Source organism: Chiloscyllium plagiosum, chromosome 36 (genome assembly GCF_004010195.1).
Source record: "Chiloscyllium plagiosum isolate BGI_BamShark_2017 chromosome 36, ASM401019v2, whole genome shotgun sequence".
Lineage (NCBI taxonomy): Eukaryota > Metazoa > Chordata > Chondrichthyes > Orectolobiformes > Hemiscylliidae > Chiloscyllium > Chiloscyllium plagiosum.
The window spans coordinates 14,105,803-14,131,989 of NC_057745.1; the positions used below are offsets into that span (position 1 = coordinate 14,105,803).

Sequence of the window (26,187 nt, forward strand, 5' to 3'; positions counted from 1 at the left end):
ATGTGTTAAAGACACATATGGGAGGTTTGTAATTCTTAAAGCCTTGATAAATGGGGAAGAATATGACATTTTAAGTTAAGTCCCCCAGCTCATCCTCTTAAATTCTTGGTAGATGCTTTTTCTAAACTGATAAGTCTCCAGTCTTGGCACATCATTATGGGGGAGATTTTAACTGCCTCATGGTCCCCACAGTAGACAGGTTGCCTAAAGGTCCCTCGATACCCTCGGCACAAACTAAACAGTTATTGGGTTTGTGTGGGGAATTAAGATTGGTGGACATCTGAAGGTGTCTCCACCCTACAGGTAGGGATTTCACGTTTTTCTCCAAGCCGCACAGATGTCACACGAGGATTGATTTTTTTTTTCTGACCCCTGCGGTAACCCTGGATCTGGTGGCATCCTGTTCGATTGGTAATATTGCCATTTCTAATCATGGTCCAGTGTACCTCATGGTTAAAATTAAGGATGTTACAGTGGATTCAAGGTACTGGTGAATGGACCCCTTTATTCTCATGGACAGCAAGTTTGAAGAGTATTTCTCTAGAAAATTTCGGGCATTCCTAGACATCAACATAGACTCGGTTGATAGCTCATCTGTTCTCTGGGAAACTGCCAAAGCTTATGCCAGGGGGTTAGTTATTTCATATTCCACCAGTAGGAAGCGGCAGAAGGGTGAGCAGCAACATCTCCTTGAAGCACGGTTGAAGGCAGCCGAGAAGGCCTATTTTGACAGACCCTCGTTGGTCAAACAACAGAGGATTACGGCACTGCGGTTTGCACTAAATTCCGTGCACATGCAGATGGCAAAGAAGGAGCTGGCTTTTGCAAAACAAAGGTTATACAAGCATGGTGACAAGCCAGGCAAATACTTAGCATACCTTGCCAGAGAGAGAAGTGCCCCACAAACCATTACAGCGATTTGGGAAGGGTCTGGGAACCTAACATATGATTCTAAAAAGATTAATGTGGCATTCCAGAGATTCTACTCTAAATAATATCAGTCTGAGAATTGTGAGGAGGGGCAGGCCAAAATGGAATCTGTTTTAGAGATCTGAAGCTCCCGGGTGTGACTCCCGAACAACAGTCCTTTCTCAATGCCCCATTATCAGAGCAAGAAGTGCTGGAAGCTGTGAGACAGCTTCAGAGTGGAAAGGCGCCTGGTCCTGATGGACTTCCCAGTGAATTCTATAAGGAATTCACTGGGAAGGCCCGATGCTGAATATGTTTAATGATTCATACAGTCATGTTTGTCTCCCACCATTGAGGGTGAGTTGGAGGTTTGGATTAGGAATTGGCTGGATGGAAGAAGACAGAGGGTAGTAGTTGATGGCAAAGTTTCTTCATGGAGTGCCGTCACTAGCGGTGTTCCGCAAGGATCTGTTTTGGGACCATTGCTGTTTGTCATTTTTATAAATGACCTGGAAGAGGGGTTAGAAGGTTGGGTGAGCAAGTTTGCGGATGATACGAAAGTCGGAGGAGTTGTTGACAGTGAGGAAGCATGTGGCAGGTTACAGCAGGATATAGAGAAGCTGCAGAGCTGGGCAGAAAGGTGGCAAATGGAATTCAATGTAGCTAAATGTGAGGTCATTTACTTTGGGAAGAATAACAAAAAGATGGGGTACTGGGCTAATGGTCGGATACTTGGTAGTGTGGATGAGCAGAGGGATCTTGGTGTCCATGTACACAGATCTCTGAAAGTTGCCACCCAGGTAAATAGTGCGGTGAGGAAGGCATATGGCGTACTGGCTTTTATTGGTAGAGGAATTGAGTTCCGGAGTCCTGAGGTCATGATGCAGTTGTATAAGACTCTGGTGCGGCCGCATCTGGAATATTGTGTGCAGTTTTGGTCACCATACTTTCGGAAGGATGTGGAGGCACTGGAACGGGTGCAGAGGAGGTTTACCAGGATGTTGCCTGGTATGGAAGGAAGATCGTATGAGGAAAGACTGAGACACTTGGGGCTGTTTTCCTTAGAGAAAAGAAGGTTTAGGGGTGACTTGATTGAGGTGTACAAGATGATTAGGGGGTTAGATAGGGTTGACAGTGTGAGCCTTTTCCCGCGTATGGAGTCGGGTATTACAAGGGGGCATAGCTTTAAATTAAGGGGGGGTAGATATAGGACTGAAGTTAGGGGTAGGTTCTTCACTCAGCGAGTCGTAAGTTCATGGAATGCCCTGCCAGCAGCAGTGGTGGACTCTCCCTCTTTATAGGCATTTAAGCGGGCATTGGATAGGTATATGGAGGATAGTGGGTTAGTATAGGTTAGGTGGGCTTGGATCGGCGCAACATCGAGGGCCAAAGGGCCTGTACTGCGTTGTATTCTTCTATGTTCTTCTATGTTCTATGTTCTATCTCTGAGAGAGGCCAATATTTTACTTATTCTTAAAAAAGGGAAGGATCAGGAAGACTGTGCTTCATACAGGCCCATCTCGCTCTTAAATGTGGACTTTAAGATCCTTTCTAAGGTTCTTGCGTTAAGGCTGGAGACTGTGTTACCTTCTATTATTAAAGAGGATCAGATGGGCTTCATAAAGGGTCGCTGATCCTCCAATAACGTTAGGAAGCAGCTTAACGTGATTCAAGCATGCCAACAGCATTCAGTCAATACAGGGATTGGTGATTTCTTTAGATGCAGAGAAGGCATTTGACCGAATTGAGTGGCCGTACCTTTTCTATACTCTAGACCGGTTCGGTCTGGGCGAAGTTTTCATAAGATGGTTAAAGGTTCTCTACAGTATACCTTTCGCTGCGGTCATTACCAACGGAGTACGATCAAGCAATTTTAATATTTCTAGGGGCAGCCAGCAGGGCTGTCCCTTTTCACCATTATCTTTTACGTTGGTGATTGAACCGTTGGCAGAGGCCATTCGTCGGGATCTCAATATATTAGCTCCCGAAGTGGGATCAAAGTTACATAAGATCTTGCTGTATGCAGATGATGTTCTAATTTTCTTGACAAATCCAGCAGTCTCAGTGCCTTGCCTGATACAATGCATTCACACGTTTGGCGCTTTTTCACGATATAAGATTAATTTTGCTAAATCAGAGGCTATGCCTATGGGTGGTCTTATGAAAGAGTTGGCTCTTGAGAGTGACTATAGATTCCCATTTAGGTGGTCACAGGGGGGTTTTGTGTATTTGGGCATATTCAATACTCCAGTTCGGGATTGGCTATTCAAAGCCAATTTTACTCAATTATTTGAAAAAATTAAACAAGATCTCCAAAGGTGGGAGGCACTTCCAGTCTCATGGTTGGGTCGGATAGCGCTTATTAAGATGAATATTCTCTCTCGTTTGCTATACCCCATACGGAATGCTCCCCCTGATTTTCAATAAACAAACACTCAGGAGACTGAACAGTTGGTTCAGCTCCTTTATCTGGCACCATAAACGACCCCTCATTAAATTAGCCAAAGTGCATTTGCCTCACAGATTGGGGGGAGCAGACCTTCCGGACGTTAAAAATTACCAGTTAAGCTCGCTTTTGACCTACGTAAGTGATTGGGTTTGTGGGGACCCTCTTTCAATTTGGCTAGATATCGAAGTCTCCCAGGCAAGGTGCCCCTTATCAGTTTGCTGTTTTTGGACAAGGTGAGGACAGTCGGGGAATATTGCCATAACCCAATAGTCATCAATACTGTTAAAGCATGGAGGGCAATTCGGCAGAGGGAAGGTAATATTGGCAAAACATCTTTGTTTACACCTTTAGTGGGTATGCCGAGTTTTCAACCAGGTATGATAGATTCAGGATTTAAACGTTGGGCAGCTAGGGGTATATCTTGCATGGGTGATTTATTTGAGGGAGATGAAATGATGTCCTTCGATCAGTTAGTACGGATGTACGAGTTACTTAATAGAGACCTCTTTCGTTTTTTTTCAAGTTAGGGATTTTATTCAAAAAAGGACCACACTTTTGACTGATCCCTACAAATCTGACATAGAAAGAGGGGTACTAAGGGCTAAGAGCACAGTCTCTATCAGTACTCTATATCACCAATTGGGGAGTGCCACCTCAGATGAGTCTGATCGACTCTGCAAGATGTGGGAAAGAGAGCTGGATTAGATTACTTACAGTGTGGAAACAGGCCCTTCGGACCAACAAGTCCACACTGACCCGCCGAAGCGCAACCCACCCATACCCCTACATTTACCCCTTACCTAACACTACGGGGAATTTAGCATGGCCAATTGACCTGACCTACACATCTTTGGACTGTGGGAGGAAACCGGAGCACCCGGAGGAAACCCACGCAGACACGGGGAGAATGTGCAAACTCCACACAGTCAGTCGCCTGAGGCGGGAATTGAACTCGGGTCTCTGGCGCTGTGGGGCAGCAGTGCTAACCACTCTGCCACCGTTCTGCAAGATGTGGGAAAAAGAGCTGGGTGTTGAAGTTTCTTCCGAGGCATAGGAGAATATTTGGGAGAATGCGAGGAAGATATCAATTTGCATTAGGACCCATGCTTTACAGTTGAAGATTCTCCACAGGGTCCACTTCGCCCCAGACCGTTTGTCAAAATTTAAACCAGGGGTATCTTCAGCATGTCCCAAGTGCAAGGTCTGTACGGGTACTCTTACCCATTGTCTTTGGTCTTGTGACAGGCTTCAAACATATTGGAGCGCTGTAGTGGGTGCAATGGAGAGGATTTTAGGTGTAGGGGTGGAGAAGGACCCTATTTCGCTCCTTTTGGGCCTACCCATTGTATTTCCTGCAGACTCGCATAAGGCAAAACTTTTCAATATTCTTACGTTCTGTGCAAGGAAGAATATCTTAATCGATAGGATATCAGAAAAACCCCCAGGCATGTCGGGTTGGCGGAAGATTGTTATGGAGCATATTCCCCTGGATTTTCTCACAAATATGGTACACCACAAAACTGAGAATTTTTACAAGACATGGCAACCCTTTTTGAAATACCTGGACACAGATTTATCTGCCACAGTAACAAGGGCTTTTATATAGCCGTAACGATTGTGTTTCATGAGTCTAATATCCAGGGAGGAGGAACTGTGAATGTCTGAGTGTTTTTGGCTGGGCTGAGTTATTACTATTTATTTGTTTGTTGTTAGGTATTTATTTAGTTAGTTAAATAGCTAGTTTAGATTTTTTTTAAATTTTATACTTCTCTGTATATGTTTATACATTCGTATAGGAGGGTGGGCTGGGGAATTTGTTTTTATTATTTGGGTTTAGTTTTGTACTATTTTTTGTACTGTTTTGAATTGCATTGTTTTGTATTTATTGTAATTTTTAAAAATCTATTTTTTTCTTAATAAAAATATATTATAAAAAAGAAGAGAGATGTTCCTGGGGTAAAAAACTGGTGGAAACAATGGGTCTGCCCAGATGGTCCTGCATGTGGATTTGGAGAGTAGGTAGAAGCAGACTGTGTAGAATTGAGAGGCTATGAGCTGGGAAGCTGTCGGGCTGGGGACAGGTGGGGAGGGAGGGAAGATTCCCAGATGAGATAAGGCTAGTGACAAGCATAATGGCCTGAAGTTCGATAATGGGGTCATTGGTGTAGGGGAGATAGAAGGAGGAACAGCATCTCATTTTCAGCTTAGGGATCCTGCAGACTCTGGGACTCAACATTGAGTTTGATAACATTTTAGAGCCTGATTCATCCTTCCATGTTTTTACACATCCAATCCTGTCATGACATTGCTTGCTTATTGTGCAGCCAATCCATTCTCACTCACTCAGGCCTATTATCATCTTTCACCTTAGCCTATTCATTTTCACTTAATCAGTTTCTTTTCTATCTTTTCTATCAATAATTCCCTTGTCAGTCTATCCTTTTTATATCTTTCTCTCCGGGTTCCATCTACACCTGTCCGCTCAACGCCTTCACTTCTCCTCATCCTCCTGTTTAGCGGAGCTACCAGTTTTTCCTAGCTGCTATCAGTTCTGATGATGAGTCACTGGATTTAAAATGTCAACAGTGTTTTCTCCCACAGATACTGCCAGACCTGCTGAGTTTCACCAGCAATTTCTGTTTTAGATCTTCAACATCTGCAGTTCTTTTAAACAAAAGTCTTTGTTTTATTTTAAATTCAAGATTTCCTTTGTTTCCTCCTTGGTTTCCTAAACTTCCTGATCTCAAACAACCCAATGCTCCTGTCCACACCCTCTGGATTTCCAACCAACTCTGTTCCCTTTACATTCAGCAACAATACCTTTTGCCATATTGTCCTTGCTCTCTAAAACTCTCAGCATCTCTGCCTGCATCTTTTTCGTTACTGTTACAAACTGCGCAAATTTCTTGTGTACATCCATTTCCCCACTCCTCACCCTCTGTTTATTCCATGCAGTTCAATGCCTATTCTGGATCCATTCTTTGTACATAATCAGCATTACTGAAATGTAAGTTGTTGTTGCATATATATAACAATATGTAGAGCACTGTACAAAGGGGAAAAATAAATCCAGGCAACTAGTTTTCAGCTGGAAAGCTATGGAAACAGCTGCATGTCGCATCTCATCTTGCCTAGTAGCAGGAAGATACTGCAGTTGGAGAGCAACAATATAAAAGAATATGAAAATGATTCAAAGTGTTTTGTCTAAAGTAAAATGCTCTAAGTTCTGGCTGTTCTTTGAAATGCAATTACGCTGAAAAACAGTTGATAGAAGCAAGATCTTCTTTACAAACCATGATAGTGCCAGGGCTGTGGTAAAAATATTTTGTCCTATCAGCATAGACCTATGCTGTGTTTAACTTAAAGCCATTACCTGTTCGCAATTGGGGATTTTAGCGAATATAAGTGGTATAATAACAAAAATGCTTTTTTTTTTGGTACTTTTCTCCCCCTTTCTATACACGTATTTTTATTGCATAAGAGCAATCCCCTAGTACAGTGGTTTTCAGCCAGTGTGCTGCAAAATCTTTGGGAAGCAATTCTGCTTAATGGAGCATCGAAGCCTTGCCCCCTGCTTCAGATCTCCTCCAGAGCTTCAAAGTCTATTATTCTCCCTGTTGACTGTGCATGCCTAGACTTCTCATACTGCTCATGTGGTATGAAAATAGTCAATGTTCCACTGAATTCTTTGTCCCATTGAAGTGTGCCCTGATACTGAAAAGGTTGGGAACCACTGCCCTAGTATCCTGACCAACTGGCTCTTCTCTATGCTTAAATAATGATGGCATCATAGCTGCAGTTAATCATGTTCTTATGCACTTACAACCTGGGGTATCCTCTTTCTCAGCTCAAAGTTTGTAGCAGCCAGGTTGTTCCATAATTGCATTCTGCAAACTCAGAATTAACTAGGGATCAATGATCAAGACACTGAACATTGCATTCATCACAGATTCATTTGTCTCTCAAATGATGCAGTCTGTTCTTTGTGGAATTGTTGTGATTCTATAAGGTACCGTTAACTATGTAAAACTCCTCAAATCACCTCACTGATCATTAAATTATCCCGAAGCTATTGTTGCAAATGTCGAATTGGATAGGTTCCCCAAACTGCTTCAAAATGGAGAAAAATAAGCGATTAGCATCTGGTTTGGGATGACAGAAGCTAGGACGAGGAATGGAGTTGGGCAAGGGATGAATAACCTATCTTAGATTTTCCTAGTTTGTAGTTGGAAGCATTTCTGGTTCAACTATGAATTGACATTGGATTACTTGACACAGTTGTTAGCACTCTTGCCTCTGAGTCATATGATTATGGGTTCAGGTGCCATTCCTGTTCTTGATTACTACACAAAAATCAAAGCTGACAATCTACTGGAGTGTTGCAGTGCTATTGTTCATAGTATAATGGTACTGTCTGTACATCTGGCCCAATGCTCCAAATTCAATTATCATATCAGGATTTATCATCTGGGGAAGGGAGCATTCATGATGCAATTTATTGGGTTACTAATCAGCATGAAATCCTCCTATCACATCCCACTATTCTAATGGTGGAAAAAAATGTTTGAAGATATGCTTTTCAAAGACAAAAAGGAATGTTATCAGCAAAGCATGACAGAAAGCATTTGTTGTGAGACAGGAAGTGAATGCTGCATGCAAGATTTGTAAAAATAAATCATTTTTGAGAGGTGATTAATGGGAGCTCTTATAATTATGTGAAACTAAGCCAGTACTTATAGATAGCATCTCTTGAGAGGTAACGGTATATGATAAAAAGAGGGACAAGCAAGAAAGCTTGGGGTACTTCAAGGACAAACTGTGTGAGATTTTTTTAACAGGTGGAAGGGTAACCAAACAGAAAAGGACTGCTGAGAAAAAGTAATGGAAGAGAATAGAGTGGTATATAACAAAATTACTGAGGAACAGAGATTATCATGCAACAAGACTGCAGTTGCAAAGGGGGCTGGATAGTACATGCCACAGCTAGCAGTGTTTCTGTTGGGTGTTGAGGCTACATGTAAAAGAGTCAATTGAACTGGTTATAAATTGAATTGATTGCAGTAATACAACTAGCATAGGCAGTGGAATAGAAGTGGACAGCTCTTTTTAAACACTGACATAAACAAAGATGGGAAGAAGGGGGGCATATGGGAGCTGCCCTACATGCATCAGGGCTACCTCCCAACCCCTTCCTAAAATGCCACCCATTCTTCCACACTACTTCTCCAATACAACCTGGTCCCACACTCTGCACCCCACACACATGACCACTCCACAGCATGAAATCCTGGGACTTGTTTTCTTTGAAAGGTCATTTTCCTCTTTGGTCTCCTTGTACATTCTGGGCAGTGCCACTTTAAAGCTATGGGAGCAGAATTCAGCCATTCAGCCCATCAAGTCTGTTCTGCTATTCGATCATGGCTGACATGTGGCCACTATTACATTGTGGAAGTGCTGAACAATCAGTTTCACTGACAGCTGAAGTCGGCAATACCACCTCCTGAATAAGGAGTGAAAGTTCACTCTGAGTCATTTTAGCATGCCCTGCAGTTGTCCATTCTCTATATACTTGTGCCTGGAATGTTGGTGGTACTTGATTCTCTTTTGGTTAAAGGACAAAATAAAAGGAAAACTTCTGAAATATAAACAGGAAATTCTGGGATAAGTAAGAGCAAAGTTTAGTCATAAGAAGTAATGGAGCTAAGGAATTGACATACATTTCTTTGACTATGAATATATATGTTAAGTAGATTTTAATTTTTATCTAAATCAGTCCTAACTGTATGTGATAGAAGGTATATTTTGTGTTTATTGTATTAAGATTTCTTTTTTCCATATCGATTATTCAGAAATATTATTTGTTGCTTTGAACTTGTAAAGTCATAGAGTGAGGAATCCAGTCTAATACCTTGACATATCTATAAATGCTTAAATTTCTGCTTGAGTTAGTGTAGCATTTCTCGGGACACAGAAATTGTTATTGTACTTTGTAGGTTTGTCCACATGCCACTTTGCCTGGGCCTTTCATTCTGAAGCTGAAGAGGAATTGCTTAATATGATTCCTGCCATGCAGAAAGGAGATCCTCAGTGGTCTGAGCTGAAAGCTATGGGAGTAGGCTGGTGGGTTCGAAACATCAATACACTCCGCAAGACCATTGAGAAGGTATTGTAATTGTAACTATACGTTAAGAATTTACAAATAAGTGTACATAGAAATTGGCGAATAAACATATTCAGTAATATAAACGCAATATTCCACAAATTTTGGGTGCAACACAATGGGGGAATTTTGTTTTTGCAACTTGAATGACATGTTTTGCTTTATCGAGATGTTTTACAATAGCAAAATGTGGACTTCTCATTTGCAGTTGAAAGTAAAAGCATCACTATATGTCATGATGGTCATTACTTCTTCGCATCATGACCGAGTTGTAATAAATGCAAGTCCTTCCATTATTGTGCTCAGCTTGAAGAGAATAATAAGACAAGTAGGAGAAGGACAAGGCCATAACACCCCTCAAACCTGCTCCATCATTCAGTAAGATCATAGCAGATCCTGTATTTTGGTCTCAATTCCTCTTTTCTGCCAGTCCTGTAGTCCTCAGTTCCTGTATAGTTCAACAATCTGTTCATCTCAGCCCTGAAAATATTCAATGACTAACTTGCACAGTTGTCTGGGATAGAGAATTCCAAGGGTTCAAGGTATCCTCCTCATCTCAACCTTAAGTGACCCTTTATTCTGCAATCATGTTCAATTCATTATGTCAGCATCTACCCTCTAAGGCTTTTCAGAATCTTCTTTGCTCCAATAAGATCACCTCCTATTCTTCTCAACTTCAATGAGTATACACTCAAACCTGTCAACCTTTCCCTAAGGATAATCCCTTTGTTCCAAGAATGAATCTAATTTTGACATCCTACAGTGATTTGATAGTAAATCACGAGCACTTTTTTTTGTAGAATGCTTGCTAAATTTTATTTACTTAGTTTACGAAAATGAGGTTACATTTGCCAGTAAAAGGATTAACTGTTTTTTATTCTCAAACTGTGAGTAGATTTCTTTAAAGTAGCTTTGGCTTTCCCGGATAATTCAGTGAACATATACAGCCAAAGATGTGAAACAGAATGTAACAAATATGGCCATAGCTTTTTGATTTTGGTCTGCATTGTGTTACCTCATCTCTAGGTGAGTATCAAAGAACAAGCTACATGGAATTTGAGCCAGAGGAGAGAAAAAACCTTAAATTACTGGCAGTGAAAATATCTAAATGTCACTGGTTGAAATGATTAAGTGTGATTGTGATTGTTTTGACGATTCTTGAATAACCTGCTGGACCTCACTATCTCGACTCCTACATGAAAATTTACAAATTTAGATGTGATACCATAGGGATTGTAATGTCCAGGAATGATAGTTTCTGTAGACAAAATTTAAACAAATACATCCAAGGATTTCCATTGCTCGAATTGTACGATGTAACTTCCTTGCCATATTTTCAGGCAGCTGTACAGTACTTCCTTTTTTGTATTTGTAATTTTTATACAGCCATTACTAGTTTAATAATCAACTGTAAAATACAAATTAATATTTCTGCAGGCAAAGGTGTATAGGGAATTCTTGAATTAACACAGAAATCAGGAGAACTTGTGATCTGCCCAGTGGGAATAAATAGAGTGACAGTGATAATTGAACTTTATTGGCGTATAGTAATTTTAACTCTGCTTTGGTCCATTTTACTGAGGACCAAGTTAAGATTAGATTAGATTACTTACAGTGTGGAAACAGGCCCTTCGGCCCAACAAGTCCACACCGACCCGCTGAAGTGTAACCCACCCAGACCCATTCTCCTACATTTACCCCTTCACCTGACACTATAGGCAATTTAGCATGGCCAATTCACCTAACCTGCACATTTTTGGATTGTGGGAGGAAACCAGAGCACCCGGAGGAAACCCACGAAGACACTGGGAGAATGTGCAAACTCCAAACAGTGAGTCGCCTGAGGCGGGAATTGAACCCAGCTCTCTGGCGCTGTGAGGCAGCAATTCTAACCACTGTGCCACCGTGCCGCCCACAAAGATCAGCCCTGAGTCACAATTGTTCATAGAATCCTCCTTATTTGGCTCCTAGTCCATCAATATAAAATTCTTGTGCCCAAATGGCATTAACATTCCCTTCTTGAAATATCCAAAATTCCTGTGACCCTTTATTGTTTGGATTCCAAGCTCTGTTGTCTCACTACCTCCATTTGGTCTTAAACTTGATCAAAGAAAGGATTTTAATCAGTCACTTTTAAGGAGCTTTGTGGCACAGTGATAGTATCTCTGTCTCTTGGCCAGGAGGACCAGATACAAGTCCTACCTGCCCCAGGTGTGCCATAACATGTTCAAATGAGTTGATTAAAATCACTATCAGTCTGTTTCTGAATTTCTCTACCTTTGCCTCAGAGCCCGCTTTTCTTACACATTTATGAAGTGACTTGCAGCTTTAGTGTCTGTTAAAGGCATTGCTGAGAAAAAGATTCATTTTGCCAAAGCTTTTCCTCTTGTACTCATCAGGACATTTTACAAGAATACAAATTCAAGGGAAAAACCAACATTTATACTGCATGACAAGAGAACACTGAATGATTGATTCGCAAGTGAACTTTGGTAGAGGCATTGCCTATGGAGAATGCAGTGATTAATGCAGGTTAATAGTTAAGCTTTGTTAAAGTTTAAACTGGGCAGTTTAACACTTTGATCAGGGCATTTACTTGAGAAATGAATCAGTGGCTGGTCTTATGTTGTTGAGTTGAAACAGGCTCAGTGTATGTAATTGTTCTTTATCTCTGCAAAGAGCCTGTGTGTTAATATATGTAGCTTCAAGTACATGCAACACAGCAAGCCCAACTAGCAATCCCAAATTCAGTTACCAGAATAATTCCTCACAAACTCAAATTATCTAGCACGTGTAAAGTTACATCTAGAGTCAGACACTGTTGCAAGTTTTGCAAGTACAGGCTTTGGTACAGCCAGTATTTTGTTTGTTGCAAACAGCTGAAGGGACATACTGATGCTACAGTGTACTTTTTAAAATATTACTCAAGGCTCGTACTATCAAACGATTGTCTTTTAAAGGCCTTATGTGAATATAAATTTTGTTGCTCTGTTATCAACGTTGTCATTACCTCTTTTCTGTTTTTCCTCCATACTGTTTGTATTTCCTACATTTTATCATTTAAATTATCTGCCTAAATTATAACCATCAAATGCTTTTTCAAGTTTTCATGTTGATTAATCTTTCTGTTTGTGGGAATTGATTTTCAGTATTTTCCTTACCTTTCCTTTTTTTTCTGGAATAAGCTTCGCACTCCTAAATGCTTCAGATTTCAAATCTACAGTTCTGTTTCTCAATGTGTCTACAGATTTATTCACAGTTTCTTTTCCATAGTTTTGCAGCCCATATATATATTCCAATAGTGACTAATTCCTTGCTATTGTCTGTGTAATGCAAAGTGGTTCTTTTTAGGCCATATTTCTGTTTTAACCCCATTTACATTGGTGCTCTACTTCCTTCTAATTATATCTACTACTATCACTCCCTTTAAAAGTGAAAAATCCAGTTATATATTGTTACCAATATGGACTCTGGCAACAGTACTTTAGATGTAGCAGTTGTGTCACAATTCTAATTGCATCAGTTGCTCCCAATCCCAAATGCGAGGATATATTTGTGAAAGTGTTTTATTTTCACTTTTTACACAGGTTGCTAAAGCTGCTTTCCAAAGGAATAATGCTGCAATGGATGCTGCATTATTTTATCTTGCTATAAAGAAAAAGGCTGTACTTTGGGGCTTATTCAGGTATGTCTGTAATAAAAATACATACTAAGGCCATTTAGGACAAAAGTGAACAGCGAAGCTTTTTTGTTAATATCTATTCTCACTTCAAGTTGTGTCTTTCGAACAGCGCTAACCCTGAATATTGAAAATCGCATGCCATTATCTTTTGTAAACCTCAATGATAAGGCTGTCTGTATTTCTTCTATTACTGATTTGACTAAGTTGGTTTGAGAACTCTTTACATTAAATAATGACCTCTTCTCCATCTCAGCAAAATAGTTTTTATTTAGTATGGAAAGGTTTTTTTCTTTGTTTTTTCTCTTCTGCTCAAACAGGAACTAAGTTAGGGGAAGATCGTAATTTTGAAAATATTGTGTCTCAGTTATGTTGTTTATGCTATCCGAAGCTTCTACCATGAACCCAGCATGGATGTTTAGTCATCTGGGTTACTTTGCCAATTAATTTTAAGTCCACTTTGATACTTTCCACAATGCTTTTCATGCAGTCCTACATAATCATCAAAAGTTTGATCCTCGCTATCCTTTACCTAACTTCAAGATAGATATTGATTTTGTGTTCTTCATTTTGACAGTAAGTGCCCAAGTTTGTTTTCAGTGTAGATCTATTTCTTCTGCCAAGCAGAAATGTATTTTTCTTGTTTTGGGTTACATTCTCCAATAAACATAGCGGTAAATCCTGAAAAAACTATACTACAGTTTTCCCTTAAGCCAATGCTTCAGGCAAAGCATTAGAAAGACACTCCGAATTCTTTCTTGAATGTGTAACTGTCACCTCAGATTCATAACTACTGGATGCCCTATTAAACTGGAAACCCAAAGATTTGGCAGTAGCTTCAACTGAAGGGTTGGCATAGTTTAGAAATCAGAATATTACTGGAGGGAAAATGGTTGGCAAGTTTGGAATTGTTTATGAAGAGCTGACGTGCTGAAGATCAGAAGGTCTCACGTTTGTTTAAAAATGTTGAGGAATTGGGAAATTCATGTGTAATGTATTATTTCTTTATACCAGTGTTCACAAATCAAGATTGTCAATAGATTTGACTTAATTATTATCAGGTGTAATTTGTTAGAAAATAATGTGAAAAGTGTAGTATAGTGTTGTCATTCTCCCGCGCCATCTTGAAACACAGAAAAATATACCAAAACATTGAATTTAAAAGCAGAAAAATAAAGAAATAAAGTACAGCTTTAGAGTCCTTCTTGTCAAGTGCTCAGCCATGAGCCTGGAGCAGCTAGCCACGAGTTCCCACACTGCACTGCTGGAACAAGAGTCACCACCTTTTGGTGCCATCTTGCCTCCACCAACACGGCTGTCACTATGAGCCCTCAGTGGACTTGCCACTGCAACCACCACCGATGCCACTGGGTCCCACACCAGCCCAAACTCTATTCTGCTGCCAAGAGTCTGCTCTGGGCCCACCTTGCCAATACAGCTACCACCTTAGGCCATAGACAGAGGAGCAGAAGTTAGGTAATTCAGCCCATCAAGTCTGCTCTGCTATTCAATCATGTCTGCTAATTTTCTCAACCCCCTTCTCCTGCTTTCCAACGACAAAGGGTTATGGGGAGAAAGCTGATTCCAGGGAAGGTGGGACTGACATATGAGGAGAGATTGACTGATTAGATTAGGATTGTTTTCGCTGGCATTTAGATGAATGAGGGGGGATCTCATAGAGACTTAAAATTCTCACAGGACCAGGTAAGGTAGATGCCGGTTGTCCAGAACCAGGGGTCACAGTCTGAGGATTCAGGGTAGACCATTTAGTACAGAGGTGAGAAGACATCTCTTCACCCAAAGAGTGGTGAACCTGTGGAATTCATTACCACGGGAAGTAGCTGATGTTAAAACATTGAATGTATTCATGAGGTAGCTAGATACAGCACTTAGGGTGAATGGGGTCAAAGGTTATGGGGAGAAAGCAGGATTAGGCTATTGAGTTGGACGGTCAGCCATGGTGGGGCACGCTCAAAAGGCTCAATGGTCTTCTTCTGCCCCTGTCTTCTATGTTTCTGTGTCTGACGCCAGCCCAAAGCCTGCCTTCACCGCAGCCTCCATGTGTCTGCGCTGGATGCAGATGCCACACAGAACCAAAACTCACTTCTGCTGCAGCAGCTATGTGTTGGTGAAGGGCTCACCTCATCAATGCAGAAGCTGCTGGGAGCTTAAACGCATCTCTGATGCCTCCGCCACGAGTCTGAACTGGTCTCACCTCGTGGCAGCCACAAGTCTGTTATGGACTCGCCCTGCCGCCGCCATGACCGAGCTCTTCGCAAGAGGCAAGTAAAAGGAAGAAAAAGAACAAGAAAAGAGAATTAGGAAAAGAAAAGCAGATGAGCCCCAGGCTCAGGAGCCTTACTGAACTGCCATTTTGGATTTCCAAAAGTGCAGGCAGCTTAAGACAAAATAGCATGGGAATTTTAATTTACAGATATAACTTATTAATATAGCCAAGGATTGAATTTGACCATCTCAGGTAGTTGATAGCTCGAATTCATCTATGGTAGTCATGCTGAGCTAGCTGATTTTCAGTGCATCAATAAAGATCTGGACTTCAGCCAGAAGATACAACTTTCCTACTTTTTATTCCATGAAATATTTTGATATTTTCTGTTGGTTTTTGCACAATATAACTTGTATATTGATATGATTTATGCATATAGAAAGCCACGTGCAGTACCATCTAAATGCGTTTTGAAAATATTCATGCACATGTTAAAAGGTAGAGAATTGCAGGATTATTTAAATTTATCAATTCACAACTGCAATGCTTTGTTATGCATAACATTTGAAGAATGATGAGGAGCATACAAAGTAGATGTTCTGCTTTTTACTTCAAATGGCTTGTGTTGGTATAACTTCATGTGTTCGAATCTAACAGAACTGTTGTGTATTTGTCTCAGATCTCAGCACGATCAAAAGATGACCGAGTTTTTCAAACACAATTTTAGTGAAGACAGATGGCGTAAAGCAGCTTTGAAAAATGCATTTGCTTTGCTGGGTAAACAGCGATTTGAACAGTCTGCAGCATTTTTCCTTTTGGCTGGTTCTTTAAAGGATGCTATTGAGGTAAGGTTGGTCATCCTTGTTCAAATCATAATTGCCTTTCTTCATGGTAACCTCTAGTCACAACAACAATTTGTTTTTAATAATATTTAACTGCTGTAACTGATAACCCTTTTTACTTAGAGCTAAAGCTCTGAGGATTTCCCCGCTTAGTAACAATGTATTTGAGGTGCCAAGGTTATTAAATTAATAAGTAACAACATTTAATTTTGTAGTGTCGTTTCAAGTTCTAATCTTTGTCTTTCTTCTAAGGAGAAAATATGATTTATAATATTTTTAATATCATAATTCCAAATGTTGCAATAAAACTATAGTACTTTTCCTGCAGAATCATTTGCCATTGTTTACTCTCACTTGTGCATGGTTTCCTGACTTCTAATCTTCACAAAGGCAGGACTTTTGCCCATGTCTTGACAGGTGTGTCTCGAAAAAATGGATGACATTCAGTTGGCCATGGTTATTGCAAGATTGTATGAAGCTGACTATGAAACATCCTCTACCTGTAAATTCATTCTCTATGAAAAAGTTCTGGGCTGTAAAGCAGACGGATCTGAATTTGTGCCAAGCCAATTGCATCCAGATCCATTTTTGCGAAGTATTGCATATTGGACTCTGAAGGATTACTCTAAGGCATTGGATACACTTCTGGAACAACCTATAAAGGGTAGTGACAAGCATCCAGGTATGAAGAATCAAGTGAAGAGTATACTACAGTCTCTTACCTGTCACTCAGCTAGCTTTGTACTCATGCTGCCCCTGTCTCTTTTATTCCAGAGAATTTAATTTTGTTAAAGCCCCTATTTTGTTGTGCTTTAGCTGCATTATTTGGGTGATTTTATTTTCCTTTGTATCTAGATTTTAGTCCTTGAAATTGAGTCATGTAGCACCCTTTTATCACATCCTAGATCAGGTCTTATATCACTAAAATGGCAAGTGCCACCTCAGGCAATAGTCGATGAAACCAATCCAAAACCACGTGCAAAAAGACAAACCTTTCTGGATGCCTAACCCCACAAAGTGTAACCTCTGTCTCGTGGGCTACTGCTGGCTAACACCATCACCCTACAATTACTGATTGCTCATGTGAGATCCTTGTTAAACCCCTTCCCTCCTCAGCTTACTCGCCTCCACTCTCCACCCAGAGCCTGATACATGATGTCTCAAGGCTCAGACCTTGTGAATGGTTACCGCACAATGGGTTGCTTCAAAATTTCAAATGACTATGTCTAAACTTGTAACTCTAACTGCTGTAAATATGTCTTTCTGTTATGTTACAGGAGTCCTCATAAAATCTTGCAATCCAGTAGTATTCAGCTTTTACAATTATCTTCGTGCTCACCCTTTGTTGATGCGGAGACATTTTGCTTCACCTGAAGGATCTTTGGCTACTTTAGGACTTGTAACAGACAAAGGCAGTGAAGATGAAATCAACCTTATTGAGAGGAAATTATTTTTTTCCACAGCAAATGCCCACTTTAAAGTTGGCTGCCCTGTCTTAGCTCTTGAGGTACTGTCTAAGATACCAAAGATCTTGAAAAAATCAAAAATATCCTTCAAAAGTGAAAAGGGCAAATTGAGTACCCAAGGGCAAAATAGTGTTGATAATCGTGGTGGAATCACTGGATGTACTGAGTGGTCGCAGACTGTAGCAGATTCTTCTGGTCTGGATGGGGGAGCCAGTAATACTGCTGGCTTTGATTGGAGTCAGCCAATAATGTCATTTGCTGAAGAACCACTAAAACTTGAATGGGATGATGAGAAAGATGATGAATTTGAAGAGGAGGATGCTGGTGGGCTGAATATGAAAGATGCAGAAATAAAGCACAGGGCTGACGATAAGAAAAAATGTATTCCTGAAGAGTCTCGGTCTCCTCCAAAAGAAGATTCCACTTCCTCTGACTCATGGGTTGATGTAATTGCAGAACAGTTAAAATTCAGAGCATGCTTGAAAATCCTAATGACTGAACTTAGGACATTGGCTACAGGATATGAAGTAGATGGAGGGAAGCTCCGATTTCAACTGTACAACTGGTTAGAAAAAGAGATATGTGCAATGCATCAAATCTGCAATTATAAAACTGAAACTAAAGACTCTGTCATTGACATTGATACAAAAACCAGTAGCTCACTTGACCAGGAGGATATAACTGAAAACACAGAAGGAGCTTCATATGAAAGGCATCAGATTGATCGGCGGAGGCTGCAAGCAAAGCAAGAACATGCAGAAAGACGGAAATGGTGGCTGCGGAAAAATCAAGCCCTGCTTCGAGTTTTTCTAAGCTATTGCAGTTTGCATGGAGCTCAAGGTGGTGGCTTAGCTTCAGTCAGAATGGAACTTATCTTTCTATTACAAGAATCACAGCAGGTATAAGACTCTAGAAGTGGTCAGTAAATGAAGCAGAGTGAAATACCACCATATGGCTTTAATTGTGAGAATCCAGAAGTCCTACACTTCAATGTTTTCAATTAAGTAACATATTTTGCTTCATGTTTCCTTATATATACTGGTTAAAAGTGTATTTTTGTTTTTCACATTTTTTTTTTGCTGTTGTACTATGTCTCCCACCCCCATAAAGAAAAATGAATAGACTGATTTCAAAGGTCTCCACTGGCTGGAAGAAGGCAGTAGCATAAATTGCAACACTGAATTTGCTTCCTTGTTACCACTCCCAATCTACCCACTTTTATTACTGATTAATTATGAAAATTGGCAGCCAAATCAGATGCTTGTTTCAAGTGGGAACATTCTTGCGACATGCAAAGTAGGATCTTACCACCATATAAATCCAGCCTTCGGGAAGATTGCAACAAATGTCTCACTGTTACTACTTTTGGGTTTTTTTGACATTGATCCTGATCTCCAACCATGAAAATTCAGCCAGTTGAGTCTGATTTTCACCTTGGTCACACACTGGAGAGACATCTGAGTCTAGTATGTCCCTGGTCCTGGAAAGTGTGTGATCATCCTCCTTAAAGGATTTTGAAGAAGCTATTAGAATACACGTCCCTTTCCCTACCCTTCCTCAGAATTGGGATGCTGCCTATAAGTGCTAATGTAGCACTAACCGCTCACCTATCGTATGCAAATTAATCCCATTTTTTCTGCTGCTGCTCCTGAAGTCTTTCCAGGGTGAAAATCAGACCCACTGGGCTGAATTGTCATATTTGGATTGCAACCCTGATCTTGGTCTCTATTCTAAGGCTGAACCTGAAAGTAATCACAGCAAGCTGTTACTCATGATTTTTCAGTAGGTAATCAATGAAGAAGTTACCTCTGAGAGCTTCATTCAATTAAGTAAGTTGTGCATACCAGGAAAATGGGAAGCCAAATGGAAGGCCTCACTGTGACATCTGGCTGGCAGCCCTTCCAGGAGAGGTGGGGTACCACATAACATTGTGATTCAGCTGATGCTAATCTCAATAAGTCAAATTCCAGAATGAAACCTGACTTGACCGAGCATAAGTTTTATTTTGTATTTATCTTTGCAATTTGGTTACCACAGTGGTCAGCCTCTGAACAGATTCACACATCAAACCTGTATCCCATTATTGAAAGTATACTAACACACAAGAGAAGAAAAAAATTGGAAAGATCATAAACATCACAAAGAAAGACAATCCTTTTCCCTAGCAAGATCCTTTACTGACACTCAACCCTATTAATGCATCAGTGCTACCTTCATTTATACATTTCTTACTCAACTGTCAAGGCCACGAGTAATTCGTTTCAATGATCTTCTACACATTCACCAAATGTGCTTCTCTCCATCTCTCCCTAAGGCACACAGAGGTCAATGATGAAAAGTCAGTCAGTTAGCCTGCAAAAGGGAAAAACAACTTTTTTTCAAGCTCTAATAGCTTAGACACAGCCAAAACTAAATTGTCCTTCTACTACTATGAACTTTTTCTGTTTTTGAACTGAGCCTGCTTGTGGCCCATGGCCTTGCTTTCTGTATGGTGTAAAAACAGATCTCTAAACACATCAGTAATCATCACATAAGGTAGCTTGTCTGGTCATTTAGTTTATGTCCGATGTTTGGTTGGAAATACTGTTTTGAACTTGCTGTTCAAAATTACTTTCTGACCTTTTCAAAAAGGAAGTCTTCTTCACAGAACTAAAAAACAAAATTCCATTTATCTCTAGTTTAGAATAATAATTATAGATTGTAGACCTTCATCACATTAAAAAAAATGAATGTGCCTTCAAATTAAGGTGCACTGTACAGCATTAGGACAAATTAAAAATCTCACATGACCACAACTGCATGCTATGAATGAGGTTGTTGAATCCCATTGCTGAGTGATTAAGTAGTAGCGTTAATGTCCCCTTCCAGCTCTCATTGCCTCCAAGGAAAACCCTGATGATGTTTTCATCCTGTATGAAAGTGAGCCTTTAATTGGGCTAAGTATTTACCTATCACTGACTGGTAGCTGGTGATCCTGTTTCTGGCAAAACCTGGTACTCTATTTTCAGAATTTGCTGCTGACCATTCCACATATCTGCCTTCTTGGTGCTTGTAAGATTCAACACATTGTCTATCCAATGGTATGCATCTGTAACATGACAATGTCTTTTTATAAAGACTTGGAGGTGTCACTGTTGGACTGGAGTGGACAACAGTTAAAAATCACACAACTCTAGGTTATTGTCCAACAGGTTTTTTTGAAAGCTTCCAAAATAACCTGTTGCATTATAACCTGGTGTTGTGTGATTTTTTTAAAATCTTTTTAAAGAATAAGTATCCATTGATGTAGAAGGTAATGCCAGTAATCCCCATTATATACTATTATGATGTCATATCATTCTTTGAGTCCAGCATTGCATCCTGCAGACGTTTTGTACTATTATACAATCTCTAGAAGGTCAGCTTACCATCTTTATCCCTACTATAATCTGCTATTAAAATATCTTGGCTCAGATAGCATTAATTATTCCACCACTCCAGCCAACAGTTTCATTTTTAGATTTAGCTGGGGGCCTGTAATTTTAAAAATGCAAGAGAAGCATACCATTCAAGATCAGAAACCTGACTGGCCAGTCACTGGGATAAGTATGTAACAACCATAAGGCTAGAACAGTGATGAATTGCCTAGTTGTGAGGCTCACTGACATGAATTGGATAACAAAATCTTAAATGTTGCATAGGACAGATATCCGAAAATAGTAACATTAAATGTCATCACTATTCCTTCCATAAAGTTCAACTAAACCAGCTTTCTCCTATGTTCCAAATATAACTTTTAAATGGTATAAGTTTTCTGTTGGATTTTATTTCTCCCACATTATTTTGTCTCCAGTCATCTTGAAATGGAGTGATATGGGCCGGGTGCTGGCAGGTGGGATTAGTTTGGCTTGCAATATCTAATTGGCATCGACTAGTTGGACCGAAGGGTCTGTTTCCATGCTATACATCTCTATAACTCTATGATGCAAGTTCATGGATTCATCAGCACATATGGGTTTTATCCTATGATATCTACTGATTTACAGACTGCATCCTTGACTAGCAGGCAATGTACAGAATAAGCTGCTTCCTTCTTCTTGATCCAAAAATTGTAATTTAGGTTATAGTTGATTACTTTAAAATGTAAGTTCAGACAGACCATGCCAGTGTTCATTGTTACTTGCATCCCATGTGTTACCATTCTGTGCTGAACCGAAACCAATATCTTTAAGAGCATCTCAAGTCAGTAAAGTTTTACAGTTTGCAATGAAGGTTGGTTAATAACTTCTCTCCTCTTGGAGATTTTTTGGCCTAAAGATTTTAAGACAACCTTCAAATAAGCAAGATAATTTTCTTGCATATGACAGCAGGAGCTTGGAATAAATTCAAATTAGATTTATCTTTATCAGCTGCTGCTTTTTCACTTAATCCTTAAAATGTTATGAGTACAATTAGTTACTTATACTTGCATACTTTTCTTAAAGAAAAGCCTCTAATAGAATTGATGAATATTGACTATAACTGCTGTTTAAGTTGACATATTCGTGGTTCTCCGCATTCAATTGTCATTACTTTAAGTTGCCATGTATGAGGTTAATTGATTTTGGTCTTCACAAGGAGAGGAAAATAAATGTGAATGTGATCCCAAGACACTAATAATAGACTTGAAATATAACGTGATAAATATGGATTTGTTACTTGATTGCCTTGAGAAAATTGGGGCTAGTCATAGACTAATTTTGAGGGCTATTTTTCAATTTATTCTTTTGGACCAGTCAGTTTTTTTTGTATATATGGACTTTTACAACAAATTTGGGATTGACAAAGTAGATTATTAGTAAAGAATTTGTCGTTCTCCATTTGTGTTTTCGTTACCATGGGCAGGTTTCCCACTTTATATCACTAGGAATCTTGTATAGCATTTCACTGTGTTAACTCATTATAAGCTTATATGATTGTTCAATGTTGATTTTACTTTCTGATAGGAAACTACCATGAAACAGCTTCAGTCTCCACTTCCTTTACCAACCACTTTGCCCCTTCTCTCTGCAAGCATTGCTTCAACCAAAACGGTGATAGCCAACCCTGTCATGCATTTGAGTAACCATATCCATGATATTCTGTACACTGTGGTCCAGATGAGTTTTCCACCTCTTCCAGGTCTTAAGGATGAAAAGGTAACAATTTTATTAAGGCTTGCTGTTTTTCAAAATATTAATACCATTGGTTGCAGTTACACGTTTACTATGAAACTCATCTTTAGGTGAATAAATACCTATCAGTGGGCTTCATATTCTGCTTTAGAGGAGAAGATATTTTTCACAAAGTTCAAGATAACATGTCAACCGTAGAGCTTTACAATCAAACCAACTCTGTGAAAAATTAATAACCAGTATCTGAGCCAGATTGGTCTATCGTACTGCTAACTATCCAACAGGTTTGGCTGATTAGTAGGCATGAGAAAGTTACCTTGTGACTCCTAACTAACATTCTTCATATTTGGCTCCATTTAATGTGTAAAACAGAAATATTTCCTAAATATGTAGGTTGTTCTTGTCTATAAACAATGGACAGATGGATACAGTTTTAATTGGTTAACTCTGTGCATGCTTGAGCATCATTAATCTCTGGCTTTCCCAATGTGTGCCTAAATTCATGATTAAGCATTTAGTAATTAAAGAAATTTCCTCTGTGCTGATAAAGCAATATAGGCCATAGTTATATTCATGTGAAGTATTTCTACCAGCTATCCTTTGACTTCTTAATGTACTGTATTCCATATTAGGTTTTCATTCTGCATACTTTGGCTGCTTCACTCTCAGCTTGTATTTACCAGTCTTTGTGTGACAGTCACAGCTACAGGTAAATTTATTCATTGTACTGATGTTCATCAAACCATTTAGTTTTTCTTTAAGACATCCTCACAATGTAAAATAATCCTTGAGATCCAGTTGTCTGTCAGGCTATTCTAGATCAAAATGTATCTATAACCTCACTTTAAATGAATGATATCCCATTGATTTCAAAAAATAAATAATTTATCAAAACTTGAAATGACTTCTTTAAAAATTATTCTTTTTCACAGTCAAACGGCTACAAACCTGTTTACAGGAATGGTTTATCAGGGACTTCTGTTAGGTGAAAGGCGTAGATTGCGGACTGAAAGCATTGAAGAACATGTAACTCCTAACTCTTCACCTTCACATTGGCCTGGTAAGGTAGAAAAATATGTTGCAAGATGGTAAAAACTTATCAAATAACAAGCTAGTACTCTACATTCTTTGTAACTCTATGTACGAACTGGATAGCACCTGCTCAAATAGTCTACAAAAATGCTTTCTTCTGACTTGATTAGTTAAAATACACCATTTATTTCTTACAGGTGTTTCATCACTCATTAATCTTCTTGGAACAGCTCAGGAAGATGATCAACCCAAATTGAATGTGTTGCTTTGTGAGGCAGTGATTGGTGTTTACCTAAGCCTTTTGATCCATGGTCTTGCTACTCAAGATAGCAAAGAACTCTTTCGATTAGTTGCTCATCCACTAAATAATCGAACTTGGGCTGCAGTATTTGGGGGAGGTGCAAAAATGATAGTAAAACCCAAAAAACGGCCAGAACTTACACCAGGTACATTAATTTATTATATAACACCAGTAACAGCAACTTGATTTTATACAGTGCATTTAACATAAAATGGTAGAAGTTTAAAACTTACTTCCATATTACCTACATGATGATAAATCAAGTGTTAATTTTAAAACTGAGATTGATGTGGTTCTCCCTAAATTGTTTGGATTTGGTTGTGACACCACATTTATAATTGCATTCATCATCTTCAGCCTACTGTGCATTCCATACATGCACTCTTAGTGTGACTGGGGAATCCTGAATGTTACTTTTTATAAATTATGCTTTTTATCATATCTAGTTTGTGGCATTACTATTGATGCTTCTGAATATTTTTTTTTCAGTCTTGTTTGAGATTATATTTTCCACATCTGATTTATAACCTCAAAACTTCATTTTGACTGATGAAATTATTTTGAGCAGTAGTCTGCAAGTCATATATCACGTAAGTGATGGTGAGGTTCAAATTTTTTTTCCCCAGCGTGAAGATACCTGCAATCAAGTAGTAATAAACTCTTGAACTCTCAATAGTAGGGTGTATTTATTGATTTAGATAACTATTAACAGTGTTGAGGTTCTCCCTTTAAAGAATACAATAGATTTAGTTTTATTCATTTCAAAATTATTGAATATATTTGTAAATTAAGAGCAATAAAATTCAGTTATCAAGTACTGAATATAAAGCCCTAAAGTAATGGAGCAGAATTATTTTTTCAGCACCAAGATTTCAGAATTGAATGGTATGTATTTTAAATTAAAAACTAATTTGTGGTACAGGTGAACCATACATTTCAGCTGTACCAAATTTGGAACAACATACTGACTTGAAGACAGGATCAGTAGCTGTGCCTGTCTCTTCCAGCTGTGAGACTGGTACACAGCACACCACAGGACTGGATGGTGAGTGGTAATGTTGGTTGCTGTGGAGTGTAGTGTGCTTTTCTTGGGTTGGAACTTATCCCTTCCTTGGAGTAACTTTCTTCTTCCTTTTTCTGTTCCCAAAAATACTATAGATCTGTAAATAAATCTACATTTCAGAAAAATGGTAATATGTTTAAACTTCTCTAAAGCTGTTACCCAATCAAAAAGATGCATTTTATTATAACATCTAATCCCTTTATGTAAAGGTATCACTTTGTAATTAACAAAATGTGATTTAAAATAGCATGATTTGGAGTGTAGTGGAAGGCTGACATAATTGAGAGATTCAATAGTGTCTGAAATAGCAGCACTGTAATGAATGAACAAAGTAAAGGTATCACTTTGTAATTAACAAAATGTGATTTAAAATAGCATGATTTGGAGTGTAGTGGAAGGCTGACATAATTGAGATTCAATAGTGTCTGAAATAGCAGCACTGTAATGAATGAACAAAATTATCTAACTTGCTGTAAGGTATACGATTTTGCTGTGATCTGTAAAGTAAAATTCACTGGGTGAATTTTAACACAACATCCGTTTGGCAGAAAACTGGCTGGATTGAGTCAAACACAGATTTGACAGCCCAAATAAATTTACTCTCCATTTTCTTAAAGTGCAACTATGATGTATTCTGATTTTGACTTGAAATTTTGATAAAACCTTTTCAAAGTTTTTTGTTAGTTGCAGGTAACTTTGTGACTCTGCTCAGATGTCAGCAAAATAAATGAATTTCAGGAGCATTTGGGGTCGAAGTTTTAATCTGCAAAATAACTTTTAATTTATCTTCCACTGATTATCAGCTTTTGTACCAACTTATATGTCCTCTTTTCACACCTGAACAAATATTTGTGTGGAATCATTGCTAACTTTCCATGCTTGTCATTTGAAAATAAATGGATAGTTCAGGATTAATCTTGAGTACAT

At 39.1% G+C, this 26,187-nt stretch overlaps 1 protein-coding gene across 7 annotated transcripts in view; it reads left to right on the top strand.

Annotated features, from left to right (window-relative positions):
- Window positions 1-26,187, top strand: part of dmxl2 (Dmx-like 2) — a 141,501-nt gene that overhangs the window by 73,760 nt on the left and 41,554 nt on the right. For all 7 annotated transcript variants that reach the window (XR_006309475.1, XM_043677366.1, XM_043677364.1 and 4 more), the window contains 9 exons: window positions 9,352-9,521; window positions 13,106-13,203; window positions 16,104-16,269; window positions 16,684-16,948; window positions 17,544-18,631; window positions 22,697-22,888; window positions 23,497-23,573; window positions 23,797-23,924; window positions 24,094-24,342. Coding sequence is in view for 6 of the 7 variants with exons in the window: in XM_043677366.1 (XP_043533301.1) it covers window positions 9,352-9,521; window positions 13,106-13,203; window positions 16,104-16,269; window positions 16,684-16,948; window positions 17,544-18,631; window positions 22,697-22,888; window positions 23,497-23,573; window positions 23,797-23,924; window positions 24,094-24,342 (2,433 nt within the window). In the remaining variant the exon portion in view is untranslated. The remainder of the gene's footprint in view (window positions 1-9,351; window positions 9,522-13,105; window positions 13,204-16,103; window positions 16,270-16,683; window positions 16,949-17,543; window positions 18,632-22,696; window positions 22,889-23,496; window positions 23,574-23,796; window positions 23,925-24,093; window positions 24,343-26,187) is intronic.